The 22,416-nt window shown below is 60.0% G+C and overlaps 1 protein-coding gene across 1 annotated transcript in view; it reads right to left on the minus strand.

Moving 5' to 3' along the window:
- The window catches only part of NOL4L (nucleolar protein 4 like), a 125,158-nt gene extending 112,017 nt beyond the window's left edge, over nt 1-13,141 (minus strand). Inside the window, exon 1 of the mRNA XM_023626315.2 lies at nt 12,302-13,141. Within this exon, the coding sequence (XP_023482083.1) occupies nt 12,302-12,622 (321 nt within the window). The 5' untranslated portion in view covers nt 12,623-13,141. The remainder of the gene's footprint in view (nt 1-12,301) is intronic.
- Nucleotides 13,142-22,416: the final 9,275 nt, after the last annotated feature.

Raw genomic sequence — 22,416 nt, forward strand, 5'->3', positions numbered from 1 at the left:
ACTGGCTCCCTGCCCTGACCCCCTTCAGTGCCCCTGGACCAGGCACTGGCCACTGGCCACTGGCCCCTGTCAGGGCTGCTGGCAGCTGCGGTGACCCGGGTGCAGGGCCACGCCTTGTCTCATGCTGGTGGGCACAAGGCTCCCCCCGCCTCAGCTACAGTGCAGCGTGCTGGCTGACCGGCTGACCAGCTGGCCAGCTGGCTGGCTGTGGGGCTCCATGCCCCAACCTGGCCCTCCCTGGACCACAGAATCCCTCGGTGACTCCTGAGGGTCAACCCTACCAGTAGATCCTGTTCACACCTAAGCAGTGTGTCCCAGGTTGGCATCCTCTGCCAGACAGACTCACGCCTGTCTCCCCATCCTGGGAAGAGCCACTGTCCCAGCCTGCGTAACACCACAGGGACCCCAGGATCTGAGCCTCGCCATCAGATGGGTGATTTAGGGAGCTGAGGACACGATGTGTCTCTGACACTTCTCCAATGCAAGGCGCAAGTCCCCGTTCTGCCTCTTCCCAGCTGTGTAGCCTTGGGCTTGTTACTTAACCTCTCTGAGCCCAATATCCTCATCAGCAAGATGAGGATCACAGCAATAGCCGTGTTTGGACAATCACATGGAGTCAGGTACATAAAGTCTTTAGCAGGGCACCTGGCACTTTGTAAGCACTCGGCAAATACCAGCTGTGTCACGACTGTCATTGCTGTTGCTCAGTAGCAAGCGTTGACTGAGTACTTTAGGTATCTCGAATTATCCCCACAACAACCCTAGAAGGGAGTTGATATTACTACCCCCATTTTACAGATGTAGGAATGGAGGCTCAGAGAGGTTGAGATGTGTCCAAGGTTGCACAGTTGGTTGGTGAGGCAGGAATTGAACCCCGGGGAGCATGCCCACTCTTAGTTCCATAATGGGCAGCCTGGACTCTTTGAAGCGCACCGCCCGTCTTGCCCTGTTCCCTGACAGCAGCTTCTGATTGGACCAGCACGGCTTCCCTTCCCACCTGCTCTGGCTCGGCGCCTAACCTCGCCCTCTGGCTTCCATTGAGGTCTTCTTCCATCCAGGGCCGGGGGGTTGGAGGGGGGGGGTGGGCGGTGAGGTCTGGCAGACCCCCTCCTCCTGGAAGTCCTCCTCTGCAGTTTCCCTCCACATTCCTGCTCCCTTCTCTTCTGCCTCCGTCCACTGCCCCCTCTGAACCTCTCTGCTCCAGCATCCTCGGCCCTGCCCCAGGCTCTGTATCCCTAGGTCTAACTGCCACTGGCCACACCATAGGCACAAGGAGAGAAAAGCTCCTGTTTCCTGTGCAGAGCACTTGACTTGGAGTCTCTTTTCACCTCCCACAGCAACCTCGTGAGATGCGTAATACTACTGGGCCCATTTTACAGAGGAGGAAACTGAGGTTCAGAGATGGGCAGCAACTTGTTTCAAGGTCCTCCAGCTGGTAAGTCACAGACCCCAGTTCAAACCTGGGGGCTGGTCTGAGTTCCAAAGCCCAGCAGCCCTGCTTCACGTGGCCTCATCACAGATTCTAGGGTTACTCATTCAATCACAGTCAAAATCCTAATCATAGCTCCATTTTGTTGAGGGCTTGACTATGTCCACACCCAGATACAGCTGCTTCTATGCTATAGGATATGGTATAGAAGGGGGATATAAGTGAAGCCACAGCTATTATCATCCCATTTTACAGATGAGGAAACTGAGGCTCAGAGAGAGGAAGTGACTTGCCCAAGTTTGCACAGCAGTAAGTGGCAGAGCCTGGACCCAGCCCCTGCCTCCACACTCCCTACTCCTCTGCTGACCTGCAGTGGCCTCACGTTCAACAGAAAACCCTTTGCCCCGCAGCCTGCTCCTGTCCCAGCCTCCAGAGAGGCCTCCCCGAGAGGCCCCAGCCCCCATGGGGCTTCCCAGCCTGAGCTCTGGGAGCTGCCACCCCTCCTCACGCCCCCTCTGCCCAGGCTTTCTCAGCACCCCACAAAGCGCCTCCTAACCCCACCCCGGGAGGCCAATAGCTGTCCGATTTGGGGATCCTCACACTGGGGAGGGGGTCTTCCGAGGGACCTGAGATGGAGCAGCAGCTCTTCCTCTGTGACCTGCCTGTCAGGCATGGCTTTATATCACCTTCTCAACTACCCCCCAGGGTGGGGGTTATCACCCGCTCACACACAAGGGGTCAGGGGGTCAGGCAGGCAAGCCATTTGCCCAGACCCGGAAGCTGGTGGCAGAGCAGGGGTCCAAATGCAGGTCTGTTCTTGGCACGTGACCCTCGGCCTCCCCTGCAGTTGCCCCACCCAAGAGAGCCCGCAGGGCTGGGAGGACCCCTCCATCCTCACTATGGAAGCATTTCACACAATTCTCTCCTTTGGCCGTCCCAACAACCCTGTAGGGCAGGGACCACCATCAGACCTATTTTTCAGATGAAGAAACTGAAGCCCCAAGGGGTGACTTCGCCGGGCACCCAGCAGAGGCTGTGCCTTGGTTTGCTAACCTGTGGAATGGGGCCACAATGACCTCCCAGGGCGGCTGCAGACTGTGCAAGACTGCAGAAGCCAGGGGCTCTCGGAGACACACACTGAGCATGCTCGCAGACAAGGCCCGAGGCCCACATGCGTTTTCCGTGACCCGCCAGCATCCAGTTGGGGCCCGGCCTGCCAAAGGAAGGGCCCCATGTCTCCTTGAACGTTTCCTCAGGCCCGGGGTGCCAAGAAAACGATGAGTCATCCACCCCAGCCGAGGCCGCCCAGCAGCCTGCGCCGGGTCCCAGCTGGCGTGGGGAAGGCTCCTCGCTGGGAAGGGGGCCCCCCGTGCACACCGTGACTCCCGGGCTGGGCCCATGGAGCCCTGACTCACCCGATCTCCTCCATGGCCTCCCACTGCCACACGCCACCGGCCTTGAGGACAGCTCTTGGATTCTGCCCACTGGGCCCCGCCCCTGTGCTTTCACCCCAGATCTAAGCGCCCGCCTACACTCCTGGTTTCCTAAACTCCCCTCTTTCCACCCAAGAAGACTGGGTCAAGCATGACCCTTGAGCCTCCCTAGGCCCCCACTCTACGTTGTCCAGTCCCTGCCACTCAACCTCTTGTCCTGCGAGGGAACCAGCCCCTCCTCTTTGTCCCAGGCTGGCCTTCTCTCTCCGCACCCAACTCCTTCTCGCCTCCTGGCTTTCCTTCTCCGGAACACATGTCCCTGTTGCCGCAGCATTCCGAGGGATCCTTCTAAAACCCAAGCCTGACCTTCTCTTCCCTTTACTTAAAAACCCTCCTGCGAGCTCCTTGCTCTCCTTGATGGTGATGCACTAGCTCCTGCGAGTGGCTTTCCAGATCCTTCTCTTCCGTCTGGCCCCAACAAATTGCACCAGCCCATCCCCTCAGGAGACCCCACAGTGGTTCTTGGGCTCATTTGGTCATCGACCCATCCCCACTCCATTTGAAATGTGCTACAGGACACGATTCTCCAGGAACGTGGTCCCACCACTGTCACGACAGCCCGCGCTAGCCGGGCCCAAACCCTTCCCACGTCCCAGCTCTTGCTCACATTCCCACCCCCCGCAATGAGCATCCCAGTGTTCTTCTCTGGCTGAAAAATTGATTTGGGGCCTCAAGGCCCCAGTCAAATGTCGCCTCCCTGAGGACTCTCTGGACACCCTTGGCTGGAGGATGGGTCTGGGCCTTGGGGCCCTTGAGGGCCTCTGAGTGCACGACTGGATGGCCGGTTCTCAGACTCCTGCTCTGAGGCATCTGCCAGCCCTGCGGTGGGGAGTCCTTTAGAGAGAGAGGCTATTCTGGGGCCTGGGGATACGGCAGGGAACAAAACAGGCTTGTCTGCTCTGGCAGAGCTCACAGCCTGTGAGGAGACAGATGCTAAACATATAAACTAGTAAAATATACATCCAATGTCAGGGGGTGATAAGGGCTATAGAGAAAAAGTGAGTAGAAATAAAAGGGGGGAGAGGGTCCAAGGGACCCAAGGTGCTCCTGATTGGGTGATCAGGGAGGGCCTCTCTGAGGAGGTGACATTTGAGCAAAGACCTGAAAGAAGAGGGGGGCCAGCCATGTAGAGATCTGGGGGAAGAGCATTCCGGGCTGGGGGAACAGTCAGTGCAAGAGCCCTGGGGCAGGATCGTGGTTGGTGGTTTTTGGAATAGCAAGGATGCCAGTGTGGCTGCAACTGAATGAGCAAGGGGAGAGTGGAGGGAGGTGAGGGCAGCAGGCAGCCAGGGCCAAATCGTGCAGGGCTTCTAGGCTTCAGGAAAGACTCTGGCTCTTGCTTTGAGTGAGACGGGAGTCTTGGAGGGTTCTGAGCAGAATAGGGAGAGGGAGAGAGTCTGACTTGCTTTTTGCAAGTTCTGGCTGTGTGACCCAGAAGAGCTTCCAGGGGGGCCAGAGTGGACACAGGGAGCCCAGGAGTGGGGTGGTGTATCTCTTGGCTTGGAGGAGGCTGAGGCAGCAGACACAGGGAGAAGGTAAAATCCGAGAGGTATTTTGAAGGTAGAATCAACAAGATTTGCAAATCTTGTTGGATGGAGAGGGCGAGGCAGTAAGAGAGTAAAGTCACAAATGACTCCAGGTGTGGCCTGAGCAAGAGAAGGATGCAGCTGCTGCTGGGGAGGACAGTGGAAGGAGCAGAGGAGCAGGGGTGGGGACAGGGGGGGAGGTGAATCAATGAATGACCTGCGGGCTTAGGGACCAGACGGCTCACGCCCAGCTCTGGTGCTCTGTGGGAATTGGAGCGAGCAACCAACCTCCCCTTTCGACCTTAGTTTCCCCATCTGCAGCTGAGGAGCCCCACGTCCCAGGGTGGCCAAGAGGACTGGACGCTGAGGGAGTCGATGACCTTGTGGGGAAAGGACAGGCCCAGCCTCCCAACTGCTATCCCCCACCCCCTGCAGCCTGCCGGGAAGGGGGTGTCGAGGGGGAGGGGCAGCATCTGTCTCCCACCAGGCTGGGTCTGAGCAGTTGGGAGGGGGAGCTCTGGGAAGCTCTCGTAGAGTGCCCTCAGACCCGGGGCACCCCGAGCCAGGGGTGGAGAGGTGGGGGGAGCGGGGCCCCTGTGGACCCCTGCCTCCATGTCCCCCGGCCTAGAGGGTCAGCCAGCCATGGAAAGCAAGCGCTGCCACTTGCTCACTATGGGATTCGGGGATCTTCCCTGGCTTCTCTGATGCCAAGTTCTCACCCACCTCAAAGAATCCAGGGGCGATTAAATGAAATAAAGTGTCTGGCACACGGCAGGGGCTTGAAAACTTGGGAGATGTGCTCAGACCCCTGCCCGAGGGAGGCCGTCATTCACCAGCCTCGCTGTGTTCTCTGTAAGATCCTGGAGCCAGAACTTAGGTTCCTGGCCAGCGGCTGGGGTGGGGGTGAGGGTGCCTCCAGAAGGCTCCTTTCTATCTCTCTACCCGGCGGGTGCCTCCAGGCCTCAGTAAAGCCCGCACCCTCACCCCTCCAGCACCCGTCCTTGACCTCTGGAATCTGGCACCCCGGCTCCAGGAAGGGATTTCAGAGGCGGGAGGGGCCCCCGCAGCATTCCCTGTACAATAACTAGGGAAACAAGCTCAGAGCAGGGCAGGAGCCAGGCAGGCAGAGAGAGACCCTCAGCCTTCAAGTCCCCAGTTCTGGGGACTCAGGCCACACCTACGCCCCTCACCAAGACTTCTCCAGTGTTCTGTGCACTGGAGACACAAAAATGACTCAGACACAATCTCCAGGGAACTAACTGTTCCTGCCCACCTACTGTGTGTCAGGGACTTGGCTGGGTGCTTTATTTCCACCCTCTCAGTTAATATCCATGTTGTGTCTCATCACCATTCCCATTTTCCAGAGGAGGAAAGAGGCTCAGCGAGATCGCACAGCAGCTAACATTTCCCAAGGCATGCTACACCCTCCAGGCTCTACGCACACGATGCACTAAGCTTCACGCCAGTCCTACGAGGGAGAGAGGATTGGCAGCTCCATTTTACAGATGAGAAAAACAAGGCCAAAGTGGGGAAAGGGCCAAGCCGGGATTTGAACCCAGCGCCCTGTGGCCTGAAGCCCCAAGCCCTTCACTCCTTTCTGTGCCAGGGTGGCCGGAGCAGAAGGTGGACTCAGCAGTCCTTGTAACCAGCCTCCAGCCTCAGCGGGCCCTCACCTGGCTTCCTTCTGCTCCCTCTTCTGCTTTGGGCCCAGGGTCCAGGCCTGGCTTTGACACAGAGTGACCTCTTCAAAGGACAGCAGAGGCTTTTCCAGTTTGCCAAGCCTCCTAGAAGTGGTCTTGGGAGCCCATTTTCCAGACGTGAAAACTGAGACTCGGAGAGGCAAGCAGGGCACTTCCCTGAGGTCACGTGGCAGGGAAGTGGCTGAGTTGGGGTCCCATCGGTTCGAGCCCCCTCACTTCAAGTTCAGAGCCCCCTCTCCCAGAAGGACCCACACCGCCCCCCCATGGTGCTCGGCTACGGGCTCAGCAAGTGCCACCGTGGCAAGGTCACAAGCTTTGCCCTGCTGTCCTTGTAGGCAGGGAGTGGGAGGAGGAAGAGCAAGGCTGGAAACAGGGAGGGGCCTTGGCCACTGTCATGGGGACAGGGACATGGCGCCACCCTTTATGTCCACTCCCTCCCTGACACTTGGCCTCAGCAGCTGCTGAGACCCCACGGGCAGCAGGGGCCAGGGCAGCAGCTCGGCTGACTCAGTGATGATGAAGGACGTCACACCAGCACCACACTGCCAGACCGACAGGGTGTTCTCAGTAGGATCCGAATGTGTGCACGCACACACAGTCACACTCGTGGTCTGCCAATGCCCACGCCCCAGGTGCTTGCACACCTGCCAGCACAGATGCTCACAAGCACACACGTTCACAAGCATGCAGTCTCCCCTCCACCTGTACACACACACACACACACACACTGCCCTGGGCACACAAGCATCCCCAGCCTACACATGGACAAGCATATGCACACTCACGCCCACACAGTCACCCTTCTGCACACACACACATGCACACAGACTCTATGTGCACACATGCTCTACCCCGTGAGTGCACGCGTACATGCACAGTACTCTATCCATCCCACAACCTCCCAGGTAAGAGCTGGCTTGGAGAGGTCCAGGTTTGCCTGAGGCTGGGCTGGGCCCCTGACCTTTGTCCCTGGGCAGCCCCAGCCACAGGCTCCCTACCCCACAGTCCTCCCAGCAGCATTTTCAGGGTCCCAGATGGGCCTCCTGACTCCCAGACACTCGGGGATGGGAAGACAGCCGGTAGGGGCCATGAAGGAGAAGATGTTCATGCCAGGTCTTAGCCAAAGAGGAAGGGGGCAGGCTGTCCTCACCCCCCACCAGAGAGTGAGGGGAGGCCCCAGGAAGGTAGAGCCTGATCCTCCAGCATCACCCAGCCTTCAAAATGTAGCCCCCCTGAGTCCCCGAGACCACATTCACCCAAATCACCGAGGCTTGATTAATGAAATAGCCCGCTTCTGCCACTTATGAGAAATCCAAATGGGGCCTGTGCCAGACATCGTTGTCAGCCTTCTCTCTAAAAGTCCCCCAGGACCTAGGACAACAGAGGCCTCCTCCCTTCTCTTCACCCCATACCCATCCTAGTGAGCCCCAGGAAAGTCTCCAGACACCTTACATGGAGCCAATCCTGCCTCAAGCACCAGCCTGTGATTACACACATCTTGACCACGGGGATGCTTCTAAACTAATTCAGACTAAGGTGTAATGGACTGAAAGCTTGTCATAAAAGACATATGCTTTCAAATTGGATCAGGCTGCAAGACATCTCAGACAGGGTCAGAATGGAGATGCGTAGAGGCAGTCCCCAAGCTCAGGGCCTGCCCCTGTCGGTGGTGTGGGCTCAGGGAAGTTCTGAACCTGACTAAGCCTCACTTTACTCATTTGAAGGATGACAGTAACAACAGCCCTGACCTCTGGGCTGCTGTGAGGACTCAACAAGTCAGTGTGTATCAGCGCCTCAGCACAGTGACAGGCACACAGTAGGCAACTCAGACACGGTCCCCATGGTGACAATTTGGAGAAAAGCAAGAAATATCGAGGTACTCAACCAAAGGTCACAGCATTGTTACACTGTGCAAAGTCAGAGGCCATTTCCCGCCCAGACCAGCGGCCGCAGGTGCCAAAGGTTTGCACAAAAGCTCTGGGGAGAGACTGGAGACTGTGAAAATGCTCTCCACTAAATGAACGTCGTCTGCAAACTGGGAAAGGACCACCATTAGTCAATTTGGCCTGAGGAACACCTGGGGTCCGACTAGAAAAAGCCTGGTGTTGAGAGCAGAGTTTGGCAATCCGGCTTTTCCCCTCAGGGAGGGGGGCGCTATTGGGGGGATTCTGGCATGTGATGGGCCAGCGGAGCAGGGGGATCTATGTCCCAGCCCTGGCTCCCTACCAACGGAAATTCCTCTCTGGAGACCTCAGTTTTCCCATCTGGAAGATGGTAGAGTTGGGCTGAGAACAGCTATCTCCAAGGAGCCCTGGGGCTCTCTGGTCCCAGGAGTTGACAGATGGCCAGGGCTCCACCCCAGACATAACCTGTGGTCCTTGCAGGCTGCGGGGACAGCCCCACTCTGAGAGACCAGAGGAAAAGGAAAGGGGTTGGTTCACTTTGTGGCCGACGCTGGAACGGAATCGGAGGGTCTTGTCTCCGTGGGGTTCACTTCCCCTGCTTGGCAGCCCACGGAGGCCGGAGCAGGCCAAACACAAGAAATAAAACATCCCAACCAGGCTTTGCCCAGTCAGGAGGCCCGGCCGGCCCTTGTCATAAAAAGATCTTATCCCCGTGAGCAGCGGTGCCCGCTGGCGGCGGACTCCGCCCTCCTCCCTCAGCCCTCAGCCCTCCGCCTCCACTTCTATTTCCTGTGACAACCTGCAAACTGAAGACGAACTTGCCTTCCCCCCCCCCATGCCCAGGCCCCCGCTCCTGCCGACCCCCGCCCCGCCCCGCCCCCCACCGGGGCCCCAGCTGCAGGAGGCCCCGCAGAGTGTAATTCCCCTCGCCCTCCTCTCCGCCCTGGGCCCGTCCGGACAGATTAAGCCTTTGTCACACACACCCAGAAAAACTCAGGGCCAGATGGGACGGGACAAGTGGTGTCAGATCATCGACCCGCGGCTGGCTGGCCGGGACCTGGGAAGGGCCCCGACCACAGCACCGCATATGGCTGTGGGAGGAGGAAAGGGGGCCCAGAGAGGGGGCAGCCAGAGAGCAACATGGAAGAGAGATGACACACCACAGCCACCCTTGGGACCCGAGCCCACACGGGGACCTTTGTTCAGCTGCTGGATGACCCAACTCCCACACCCCTCTTCCCTGAAGTCGCTCTGCCTGCCCGCCTTCCCTGGAGCCTCCCTGGGCTTCCTGATCACACCCTTGGCCATGCCCACCCCCCTGCCAGCTCGGTGCCCGGGAGCCAGCATAGAGACCCACCCACCCCAATGCTCCAGTGTCCCCACGAGGCGTGTGGGTGCTAAATAATGCCTCGGACAAAGGTTTATGGCCCAATGACCTTCACAGAAACCCACCCAGGACAAAACTGCAGGATCTCTCCCAACTGCCACCAGAGGCAAAGATAACTTTGTGCGTGTGTGCATGTGTGTGTGTGTGTGTGCGCGTGCGTGTGTGTGGAGGCCAGTGAAGGTAGGGGACGTCCTTTGCACCTTTCAAAGAAGGTCCCATTCAGCCCCTCCCAGTAAGAGGCCATGGCTGCCCCAGAATTCCCAGCAGGATTTGTTCCTCTTAGATCAGTGAAAGGAAAATGGAAATGCAAAAATAATAACTGAGCCCCCGGAATGTGTGTGGAGATGGAGGTGGCAGGGCTAGGGGCATCTCCTGCGGCTGGCTCCGGTTGGCTGGGCGAGTGGCAGGTAACTAACGGGTTCTCTGGGGACCAGCAGGCCAGGCAGGCGGGCGAGGGGAGCTGGAGGGGCGGGTTGTCGCAGGAGGGCACGTCTGTTGTGTTTGTTGTCCTCCTGGCAGCCCGGGCAGGGAGGTCTGGGTCCCCCTTCTCTGCCTCCCAGGCAGGTGGTCCCTCGGGAAGGGCTTATTATTAGTCTGAGCCAGGGTGGAGGCTTGTGAGGCCCCTGCTGACAGGCGAGGCAGGTCAGCCCGGGCCTGGAGAAAGGGCTGAAGAGCCCGGCTGGGCTGGCAGGACCTGGAGCCCGGGCCCAGCACCCATTGCTGCATGTGGCCTGGATGGGTGTGTGCTCCGCCTTGACGGCTGTGTGGCTAATGGGGTAGGGGGACTGCCCCATGATGCCCACTCCATGTGGAGCTGTCGACCCCCACAGAGAACCAGGGAGCCAGCTGCCATGTCTGAGGGTCACCTGCCTGCCAACTCCAGGAGTGGGTGGAGTGGGGGCTCCTGCCTCAGACATGAAGGAGGCTGGGTCAGGACTCCCAGCTCCCTGGGGAGGGATAACCAGGATGGGGTGGGAGTGGGGGGCACTCACTGACCTGGGAAGCCTGGACGGCTGACAGCACTGACCCAGGGTAAGGAGTGCAGACCCAGCCAAGCATCTGGTGGGTCACTGACCTCGAAAAACCACGCTTCCACTGGGGACACCAGTCATCTCCCCCAAGATTGGGGAGAACCCAAGGGGGGACCGAACTGGCAGGGGGGGAGGGCACACCTAGGCTGGGAAGAGGCAATGACCATACTCCCCCCGTGGGCAAGTGGGCACTGATTTGGGCTGGGGGAGGGGTCCCTGATTCAATCCGGGGAGGGGACAATGACCCCGGCTCCCCGGGTTCAGGGGAGAGCACTGATTTCGGCGCGGGTGGAACCCTGCCCCGGCGTCCCCCTCCGGGAATGCGGCCCCAGCGCGCCCCTCCGCCCGGCCCCCTGCTTCGGGCCGGCCGGCCGGAGGCGGCAGCGGCGCAGATGGGCTGCTGGCGGCCGCAGCGGCAGCGGCGCGGTTATCAGCGCTCCTCGCAGATGGGCCGCCCGCCCTCCGCGCTCGCGGCTCCCCGCTCCCCGCGGCCTGCAGCCCCGTCCCCTGGGCGCGGGGGGAGGCGCCTCCGGATCCGCTCCCCGGCTCCCGCCTCCCTCCCTGGCGGCCCCCTCACCCCGCGGCCCGGGCCCGGGCGGCCGCCGGAGGGGGAGGGGGAGGGGACAAGTGCACTTTTCGTAACGACCGAATCAATTGTGTGTGAAGAGCCCGCTCCGGCCGCGGACGGGGCTGAGCGCGGGGCGGGCGGGCCGGACGGGGGAGGAGCACGGAGGGGGGAGCGGGGGAGCGAGGGAGGGAGGGAGGCCGGCGCGGGGCGGCCCCGCTCGCTCGCTCGGGCCGGGCGAGGCCGGGGAGGGAGCGAGGGGGGCAGGGAGGGAGGCTGGCCCGGCCCGGGCGGGCCGGGGGCTGAACGCACTAACGGAGGGTCTCCGCCACGGAAAGTTCAAAGCTCAGCAGCGCCCCGGGAGCAGCCGCCCCCCCAGCCCCCACCCGCTGCAGAACAATGAGGTCCCGGCGGGGGAGCCGCGGGGCCCGCGCCGCACGCCCTCTCCAGGGCGCCCCGGGCCGGAGGGGACGCCCTCGCCCAGCCGCCCGCCTCCTCCCTCTCGGCGGCTGCGGTTCCCCGCCCCCTCCCCCACGCCACCCCGCCCGGACCGGGCTGGCCCCGGGGACGGGGGAGGGGACGGGATGGATAGGTCAGGCCGCCCCCGTCCCAGGGCGGGGGGAGCCAGGGGCCAGGGGGGCGGAGGGGGCGCCCCACCCACCCGCGGGAGGCTGCTCCTGCGCCAGGCTGCGGCTCGGGCTGCCCCTCCCCGGGCCAGCCCCGGGTGGGGTCGGGGAGACAGTGCCCGGGCGGGCCCCCTCCCCTGGCGCTGGGAAGCCCAGTGGACTCCCCGTCCCGTGGCTGCCCCTGCCCCCCCTCCCGCGGCACCACCCTCCACACACACACACACACACACACACACACACCGCCCAGCCGGCCCGGGGGCGGGAGCGCGAGGCGCCCGGGACAGGCAGCCCCGGGGCGGGCGGGGTAGGGGGGAGGCTCGGGCTTCGGAGCAGCCGCCTGCTGGCTGGGGGAGGGGACGGGAGGACGGAACATGCTGGGGTGAGCAGCCCGGGACAGCCCGCCCGGCAAGACCACGGCCCGGGCAGCGGCGCAGAGGGGGGCAGGGACGCCCTGAACCCGGAGCGCTGCCCGGGCGGGCCAGGGCGGGCGGGTGAGCAGGGACGCGTGCGCCTCGGGCGGGCCAGACCCACGGACAGCCTCAGGGACACACGTTCGGACACACATCCACACCCCCACCCCGCCCCCGCCCGCCCCAGCCCCGCGGCGGGACCGGCCCGCGGCCGCCGCGCGCGCACTCACCGAGCCCGTCTTGACCGGCACATACACCACTTGGCCCATCTTGGGTTCCCGGCCGCTGCCCAGGCGGAAGCCCTTGGAGCGCACCCAGAACTGGAACTTGCCTTTCTCGCCGGCTGCCGGGCCGCTGCCAGCGCCGGTCCCGCCGCCGCCCTGCAGGACCTCGGCGATCCGCTGGTATTTGCTGCGTGTCACCGTCTTGGTTTTGGCCGAGTCGCCGTAGGTGCGCAGGCACCAGTCCCGGAACTGGCGGCCCAGCTCCGAGTCCCCGGGGCTGCGCTCGCGCTCCCAACCCCCGCGCAGCAGCAGCGTCGGCTTCGGCATCCTCCCGCCGCGCCCGGCGCCCTCGGGGGCGGGCCGGCCGCCGGGCCGCCCGGTGCCGGGACTGGGCTGGGCTGGGCCGGGCCGGGCCGGGGCGCGCCGCGGCCCGGGCTGTCCCGCGGTGTGGCTCCGGCGCGGCTGCTTGATGGGCACGGGCGGCGGCCGGACGCGCGGGGCTGCGGCGCGCTCTGTCCTGCTCGGGCGGCGGCGGCGGCGGCGGCGGCGGCGTTGGCGGCGGCGGCTCCGGCTCGCCTCCTGCTCCGCCTCCTCCTCCCCCCGGCCGGGATGCAGGAGCGATGGAGGCAGCTCCGGGCCCGGAGGTGCAGAGGGGGCGGGCCGCCCCGCGGGCGGCCGGGGGAGGCGGGAGGCGGGGAGCGGCCCCGGGCGCGGGGAGCGAGACCGAGCCTGGGCGCGGGCGGCGGCGGCGGCGGCTGTCAGCTCGCGCGGCTCATCCTGCTCCTGCTCTGGCTCCCGCTGCCGCTGCTCTTCCTCCTCCTCCTCCTCCCGCGCCCGCCTCCACCACGCCGCGGGATCCCACCTGTTAGAGCGTCGCAGCCTTCGCCGCCGCCCCCCTCCCGCGCCAGCCCGCGGGGCCCAGCCCCCGCCCCGGCCCGGCCCCTGGGGGCGCGGGGGCCGGCGCGCCCGCAGCCGCCGGGAGGGCCGGAGCCGCAGGCGCACAGTGCCCAGCCCAGGGACCGAGTTCCCTCTGGCCGGGCCTGGCCCCCAGCCCCGCAGGCCGCGCTCCGCCCGCGCTCGGCGGGCGGTCTCGCAGGGAGCAGGGCGCAGACCCACCCGGCCACTAGCGTCCCTGCCTCCCTGGGCGGCCCCGCCCGATTTTAGCCCGGCGCGGGCCGCCCAGGGCAGGGCCCTTTCCCTCCGGCAACTGGCCTGACCTCTCCGTTGCGACCTGGCGCCAGAAGAGCAGTGTTCCCCGGGGGAACCCCAACCCGCCACCCTTCGGGGCCCGCAAACTTCCTCCCCCTCGCTTCGCCCCGAATTCCCCGAGGTTTGGCCGGCCTTGCTTCTGCCAGCCCCACTGCTCTGGGACAGCCCCAGGCCCCAGGGAAGTCGCCAACAGTGGCTGATGGCCTCACTCACGCCAACGCCACCAAGGCTTCTGGCCTCAACACACCCATAAATTCATTCCCAGACACCCTGCCTTCTGGGTGCACCTTGGCCTAGAATCTTTGCTGAGTAAACTCAGGTGGCCCTGCCATCCTCCTCCTCCCTGGGCAAGACTGACCTTGGGTAGAGCCAGCCCCCTCCCTCTTAATGAAATTACTCACATGAATAAAGGCACAGGCCACTTCCCCAGGATTTCTGCCCTCCTTTCTTAACACGTCCTGAGGAATTGCTGTGCTTCTCTCCCTGTTGTCCCCTAGGGTCCACCCCAATATCCCCAGGCTGCTCCTGCAAGCGAGTTACCACCCACGCCTGAGGCCCAGATTTTGGCCAGTGCAGGACCATTTTCTGCCCAGGAACTACTGGCTACCCCCATTCCAAGGTCCCCCAGCCTCATAGTGACAGTGTGCCGTGTCCTGGCGACCCTGAGAGGCAGAGGAGACGCCCATTTTACAGATGGAGGCCTGGGGCTTGGAGAGGTGGCCTGACCTGCTCAAGGTCACCCAGGGACGAGGGGAGGGCTTCAGCTGGGGTCTGTCCAGCTCCTGCTGCCACATCACACCCGAAGTGCCCCCTACCATCCCCAGGAGGGATCCCCACACTGTGTGTGCCCAATTCCCTTCCCCCAGCTGCGGGGAGCTCCAGATGCTCAGGGACCACGTCTGACTCATTCCTGTATCCCAGGCTCTAGCACGGCACCTGGCACACAGTAGGTGCCAATAAATGCTGAAAGAACCCAAGAGGTCTTCCAAGTCCCAACCTCTCTCCACATTTCACAGAAGAGATTTATTTTTAGATAATTTACATTTCCGTGTTACTTTATATACACCAACAACTCCACAGTCATTTTTCCTCTTTATCTTCCTAAGAGCTCTTTTTGGTTCCATGCTGGCATGCCCATTTTTCAGAGATGATCACTGGGGCTCAGAGAGGGGAAGTCATCGCCAAAGGCCACCCAGCCCCAGGGGTACGGGGACTTCTGCATGATTTGGAAGCCCAAGCCCTGACTTTGCCAATATGCCCCTTGCCACTTACCCCCACAGCTGCCTCTCTTCCTGAAAACAAGGCGCTTATCTAGCCCGGCCATGCTAAAGACCACTTGCAGCGAGGGTACCCTGGTGCCGAGGTGGCGGGGCCCCCTGTTTAAGCCCAGGTCTCTGTCCAGTTCCAAGACCCACTTCAGTAACCACTAAGCCGGACCCCCTCTCCATGCAGCCTGGGTCTTTGCCTGCCTTTCAGAACCTAAAAACCTGATTGTCAACCTTAGGCTGAGTTTCTAGTGTGGCAGAGGGGGCAGGAGAGCGACAAGAACGTAGGCCTCTGGCAGATCTAACTACCGTCCGCCATGGCATTCTTCATGCTCACAGGTCCCAGATGGCCGCTTCCCCAGTGAATGAACCCATCAGTCCACCTTTGCTGGGTGACCTCAGGCAAGTCACCGAACCCCAACTTCATCATCTGCGTAACCGACAGACGGCCATGGATGTAAAGTTTCAGCAGAATAACGTGTGTGACAGTGCCTGGCATATGACAGGTGCCCAGTGGATGCCATGTTTTCCTTCGTAGAGGCTGCAAAGTATTCAAGGAGGAAGATGAGCATTGTTGATACTTTTTGTGTTTCATTCATTCAACAAACATTTCTTGAACAGCTCTTAGCCGCCAGGTGCTGGGGATATAGTCTTGGGATCCCCAAGGTCCTTGCTCTGTTGAAGCTCACTGATGAATGGGGAAGAAGGTCATTGACCAAACTGACTTTCAATAGTTATGGCTTGGGGAAGGGGCATGATGGAAACGAGGAGCTGTGAAAATGGACAGGAGGGACTGCTTTTCTTAGGGGGATCAGGAAAGACCCCTCTGAAGAGTAGTTTTGAGCAGTGACTTAAATGACAAGGAGCCAGCCATACTCTGTTCTGAGGGAAGAGCATTCTGCACAGAGGGAACAGCATGTGCAAAGGCCCTGAGGTGCAAAAGAGATTGCCGTTTTCCAGAAGCTGAAAGGAGGCCAGTGTGGCTACGGTGAAGTGAGGGAGGAGGGGTTGGAAGGCAGGAGATCATGGGAAAAAGTTTGGATGGCATTGTAGATGTGACGGGAAGCCACTGGTGAGTTTTAAACAGGGGAGAGACTGAGGAGTAGAGAGGAAGTGAGGAGTGGAGGGCAATTACAGAGGCCTAAGGGGCCTATGATCAAGGGGCTTGGAGGTCAGAGGCCTTGGTTTCCCCTCCCATGTGTCAGCTCGCTACACCAGGTGCATCTCAGCCTCTTGCCCCAAGAGGTGCTGGGAAGCCCATGGAGGTGGCTGAGCTGAGGAGTGAGGAGTGTCCCCACTTCTGCAGAAACAGGTCCCTGCAGCTCTGGCCTCTGCACGTCAGTCGTGTCCTTTAGCCGATGTCCTGCCCCAGAGCATGCTGGGTAGGAGGTAAGTTTCTCACAGCGCCCAGCTTGGGGGGCACATTGGGCAGTCACGATCTGAGGGGGGCAACTGCTCCTCCTTTCTTCCCATTCCCACCGCCTGCCAAAAGGACAAAGTAGGCTGCCCCGATAATCACAGGTCAGGGGATCCCCGGGATTTTTTTGTTTTACCCGTAGTCCAGAGGTCCAAGGGAGGCGGGATGGACGTACAGGGAGTCCAGACCTCCAGAGCTCACGTCCACTTCCAATACTGACAGTAACGCTCTGGGTCACAAGTGGTCAGCAATGAAAGGTCTGCAGAGAGTGTACAGTCTAACTCTGCCTTTTACAGATGGGTAAACAGAGTCCCACAGAAGGGAAGAGGCTCAGGGCCACAGGCAGAGGGGGGCATCTGGCCTTTGCCTGGTTCGGCTCAGACCACCTGCTTTTCCCTGAGCTCTGACTCTGGGCCCAGAGGAGGGGAATGCCTGAAACGCAGAGGTGAGGTGGCCCCGACTGGCCTGGGGTGGGGCAGAGTGACTCAGACCCCTGCAGAGGCCTGTCTGCCAAAGGGGACAGGGGAGGGGCGGTTTCCACTGCTGGGCGCTGGCGCCCCTTCGAAGCATCAAGGACTTGTGCAGCCATTGCCAACCCCCGTTCCAAAGCATCCACCCCTGCAGTCAGTCTGCCCACCTGCTGCTCCAGGTCCCCCTCACCCCGAAGGGCTGCTGAGCCCTCCCTTTGGTTCAGGGGCTGCCCTGGTGGCTCACAGACTCCTGGCTTTCCCCATCCCAACTCTGATCACCCGACAGCATGATTGCCCGGTGACCCGTACCTGCTGGTGCCCAGGACACAGGCTGAGGTTTCATAATTCTCGAATAAATGAGCAAATGAATGAATGAATGAATGGGCTGGTTCTCAAAATGCACTTCTCAGACTGACGTCTCCAGCATTTTCCACCAGGCTGCTCTGCCTCCCCCGAGTCAATCAATCCATCGGCACTCAGTGTGTGCTTCCTAACAGACTCCACGACCTTACAGGAGCGCCCTGATTTCGCCAAGCCTCAGTTTTCAAGGCCAGGAAAATGGGGATAATCATTATACCTAACCCACAAGGCTGTTGTGAGGATCCACTCTCAAATGTTAGCCCCATCATCACTGCGTCCGTCTGCCATTCACTGGGACTTTGGTTCGAGTGTCCTCTGTGTGTCGGATGCTGTGCCTGGTGTCGGGAACACAGCCGTAAACAGGATGGACCCCCCCAGCCCTCACGGAGGTCAGGGACGAGCTGACTTTGGAAAGATGGGGACAAACGGATTGAGAATTAGAAAACAAAAAGATGCCACGAGAACACGAGACAGGAGGGCTCAGAGGAGCAGCTCTGAGAAGCCCGATCCTAAGGGGTCCTTGGACAGAGGGGCTCAGGGCAAAGACGGGGGAAGGAGAAAACGTCTCCTGGCCGGGGATGGCCCGCACCGTGGTGCCTGTGGAACCACGCCAAGTGGGAGGACATCCTGCCCACCTCGCAGAGTTTGAGAACCCCTGAAGGCCGGCATCTCCTTTTCCAGAAACTAAAGCGTAAGGAGAAAAGGATTTCATTCAAATGTCGCCTCCCTTGAAGAACCCTCCTTGACTGCGCTTTCAGAAGTAGTGCCCCAGTAACCCTGTCTCCTTGGCCTGCTTTACCCGTCTTCACAGGCTCAGCACCACCTCCCACCATAATGTGTGATTATCTGGCTTTATTGTTTCTGTGCTTCTCATGTGCTGGAATGTATGTTCCCAAAGGGCAGGGATTCCCTCTTGTTGTCTGCAGCGTCTCCAACAGCCATAACAGCCGGGCGCATAGTAGGTGCTTGATGCATATTTGTCAAATAAATGAATGAATGAAGAAATCCTAAGGGGTGTGTGTGTGCGCGCGCACACACATGCATCGTAACTAAAAACTGCAATGAGATCCAGGAAGATTTATGTCAAATTGGAAAAGAAGGCGGCTTTCCTTCTGATATTAATTTTGTCTATTGTAAGTCACTCCGCTTCATCAAGCCTCAGTTTCCGCAAGTGTAAAACAGAGCTAGAACCTACTTTGCAGAATCATCGTGAGACGTCAATCAAATGTGGTGCAAAGTGCCCAGATGGGGCCTGGCACACAGTAGGTGCCCTGCAAGCAACTCTATTATTCTGATGGAGCCCTGGGTGGGGGAGGCTCACGAAGGGGGATCCCAAGGGCCTGAGCCTTCCTGCGGGACACAGAGGATGCTGACACTGGATCTGTCCCGTCACCTGAACTCACCAGTAATTTATTGATGCTGGATGCTGGCACCTAGCTGCTTGCTGGGTTAAACTCAGGGAGCGGTGTGGGGCCATCGGGCCTACCCCCAGCCTCACCCAGGAGGGGCGGGGTGGGGAAAGTGGGTCTACACGACCCAGGAAAACTGATAGGTCAGCCCTTACAAATCCCCTACTATGTGCCAGGCACTGGGGGACTGGGAAGAAACCAGGTGCAGTCCCTACCTGGCCTGAGCTCGCGGAAGATGAGATGGACATAACTCATTATTTGAACAATCACAAAAAAGAGTGAGAGGGCCAGCCCGGTGGCACAGCGGTTAAGTGCCCACATTCCACTTCAGTGGCCTGGGGTTCCCTGGTTCGAATCCCAGGTGCAGACATGGCACCGCTTGGCAAAAGCCATGCTGTGGTAGGCATCCCACGTATAAAGTAGAGGAAGATGGGCATGGATGTTAGCTCAGGGCCAGTCTTCCCCAGCAAAAAGAAGATTGGCAGCAGATGTTAGCTCAGGGCTAATCTTTCTCAAAAAAAAAAACCCAAAAAAAAGAGTGAGAGCTGCATGAGGGCCTACTATGTGTCAGGAACTTTGAACATATAACCACATTTAGGCCTCAGTGAGGCCTTGTTCGTATTTTATAGGTCAGAAAATGTCATCAAGGAGGGGTCAAATGATGTGCTCAAGGTGACACAGCTAGGGAGCTGCAGAGGGAGAGTCTGAACCCAGATCTGACCAGCTCCAAGGCCCAGACACGAGTTCCTGCCGCCCTGCCCCGATCAGGCCCACTGGGCTGAGGGGCTTGAAAAGAAAGCTAAATAAAGAGCTTCGAGAGGAGGCCCCTTGCACTGAAGGCTTCCTGGAGGCTGAGGCCTTTACCTGGCCTTCAGCAGATGGTGGAAAGACCAAAGCGGGGTGCATTGTAGGGCAGGGAAGCAGCCAGAGTAAAGGCTGGAAGGTGGAAAAGGGAGCGGTGTGTTTGGAGTGTGGTGGGCACGCTCACTTGGGAGAGCAGGGGGGCCCTCTAAGGGGACAGTGGGCATGCTGGGGCCTTGAACACAAGGCCACGCTTTGGGGCTCACTGGGCGGGCCATGGGGAGCCATGGCAGGTTGATGAGCGATGAAGCCACTGTTTCCCCCTGACCTGTGTGTTCTAAGAGGCCGGGCAGTTAGGCCAGAGGGGCCTGGCATGCAAGCACCCCGGACATCTCCTTCCAGCCTTGCCTCTCTCCTCGCCCTTCCTCAGGGCTCTGGGCCTGGCACGCTCGCTGCCTCCAGTACACGCCCTGCTCCCTCCCCGCTCTGTACCTCTGTTCTCACAGATCCCTCCTCCTGGGGCTCCCCCTCCATCTGCCCGGATCCTACCCAAGGCTCAGGTCTCCCTTCCAGGCCCGTTTCCTCCGTGAAGCCTGCCCCGACCACACCAGCCCTCAGTTCCAGGCCTCCACCTCTGAGGCCCGGGCTGGGCACGGGCTTGGCCTCCACTGAATGCCGCAGCCCTCTCGGGCTGCAGTGGTCAGCTGTTGCTTTCACCTGCCCAGCAACATTCTTCTCCTGGTAATCTGAAATTCCTTTGAGAAACTGCCCCTTCCCCATATTCAGAGCATGCAGCTGGAGCAGGACTGACCTGAACCCTGGCCATGGAAAACATCCCATCCCCTTGACCACTGGATGACGGCCAGATTTCTGACAACGCCGCCTGGGCCCCTGGATTCAGCAGTGCCTGAAAGCCCTTTTTATTTTCACTCAGGTCTCTTTGTGCTGGATTTCTTGCACCCAAAGATCCTCGTCAGAGGTACCATCTGTTCAGTGCAGTTTAGGCCTCCTCTGATCTGGCCCAGACAGCCGTACCAACCTCCTCACTGGACTCTTGGCCTGTAGGTTTTCCTTCCACCCCAATCCATAACTCTCTTAATTGGGACCTCTGTTATTCCTCAGAACTCCTTGGCTTAGCATTCAAGGCCTTCCACTGTCCTGTTCTGGCCTACCCTCTCTGTGGCAGCCACACTGAACTCTCCTTTCCTCTGAACAACAAACTTCTCACATGACTATGACTTATACATGCTGTTTCCCTCACTGGAACTGCCCTCCCACTCCAAGTCTCTCCCTGGAGAACTCCTACCCATCCTTCAAAACCCTATTTTACTGTCAGTGTGTCTGCCGTACTTCCCATGAGCCCCAGGCAGGGTGAGATGTCTCTTCCTCTCTGGCACCTCAAGCTGGTCTCAACCGTTGAACAATGACCACAGCATGGTGTCCTCATTGTCTTCTTCTTGGTTACTTTCTCCCCGGATAAGGAGCTCCTCAAAAATAGGGTCCTGTCTTATTCACTTATCTCCCAAAGGGCACGCTATTAATTGTCAGCTGACTAACTTGCTGATGGGGACTCCACTCAAGGTCAAGCTGCCTTGAGGCCTCAGGACCATTAGGGAACTATTTTGCTGGTCAGCTCTTCAACTGGACCGCTCACTGGGGTTTTTTACGTCAGGACTTCTCAGGGCCTTTAATTTGCTAGTGGGCACTAGGAACCTATGGACAGCTTGCAATCATCTTCCCCAATTACTCCACTTCAGGAATGGGGAAACTGAGACCCAGAGAGGAACAAGGACTCATCCAGGCAGTTGACAGCAGCACTGGGTCAGGGTCCAGCCCCCAGCCCCTCACTCAGCGTTCTCCCCTCAACACGCCTGTGCCTCGCCCCTCTAAGCCTCAGGCCCCCTCCCGGCACAAGTCACCTCTGTGGCAGAATGTGAAGGAGGAGGGCTCTGGAGCCAGACTGCCTGCATCTGAGTCTTGCGGCCCCTCTCCCCAGCTGTGTGACCTTGGCCAAATGACTTAACCTCTCAGAGTTTCGATTTCCTCATCTGTAAGGTGTTGACAGCAACAGCACCTACCTCGTGGGGTTGCTGGGAGGGTCCACATGGAAGCACTTAGCACAGTGCCCAGCACACAGTAGGCCCTCAGTAAGTCGCCACCAGCATCTCGAAGACCTCAGCTTTCTCAGGAAATGCGGGGCGCCCCGAGCCCTGACATCTCCGGGAACTGTGGGTCTCTCTGGAGAAAGAGGCCGAGTAATGGTCCAGACTGGGCTGCCCTCCATGGCGTTCGAGGCTGCGTCTCGGCCCGGGGCCTGCTCGTCTGCGTGCCCAGCTGTCGGGCCCCCCTCCTTTCTGGTTTGAAAGAAGGCATTTTTGGTTTAGAGGAATTTTCCCCATTTCACATTGGCTCCATAAATTGGATTTTGTTGAGTGGCTTCTGACAAGCGAGTCGAACGGGCCTGTGTGCGGAGGGAACTCAAGGCCGCCTCCGGCCACAGGGGTGGATCCAAGGCCTTGGGTTCCGCCTGGCGCTGGCCGGGAGCTTGGCCCCTGGGCAGCTGTGTCCTGGGGGAGCGTGTGTGTCCTCAGGGTGATCCAGAAGCACTTCTTCCCCAGGGAATTCTTCCCAGAGCTGTCCCAGAGCCTTCCCTTCGAAGAAAGGCCCCAGTGGCAAATGGCCTGGCTCTCTCTCCCACCCCCTCAAGCAAACCTGCAACTGGATTCAGATTCTGGAGGGCAAGGGGGGTGTCCCTGAGTCTCCTACCCCCTGCTCAGTCCCCTCCAAGATGACAGTCAAGGCCCAGAAGGATCACAGTGCTTTTTCGCATCTTCAGCCACAAACAACGGGCAGTTGACATAGTAAAGTAGGAGAGATTTCAGTTAGACTGCAGGAGGGACTTCCTCCCTGCCAGACGGTTCAGATCTGGGCAACGCAGGATCTCGGACAGAGCACTAAAGTAGGAGTCGAGACAGCTTTGGCTGATGATTACTGTGGGGTTTTGGGTCAGTTTCTCCTTCCCTTGGTGTGCTCATCTACAAAATGGGGATTATAATTTCTGTTCACCATAGAGGATTTCAAAGGAGACAATGAGATGAGGCCTTGAGGCCAGTGGCAGTGGGCTGGATCGAAAGACCTCCCTAGGATCCTTCTCCTCATTTTCGGAAGGAGTGCCCAGGGCCACAAGTCT

The sequence above is a fragment of the Equus caballus genome, chromosome 22, assembly GCF_041296265.1.
Source record: "Equus caballus isolate H_3958 breed thoroughbred chromosome 22, TB-T2T, whole genome shotgun sequence".
Taxonomy (NCBI): domain Eukaryota; kingdom Metazoa; phylum Chordata; class Mammalia; order Perissodactyla; family Equidae; genus Equus; species Equus caballus.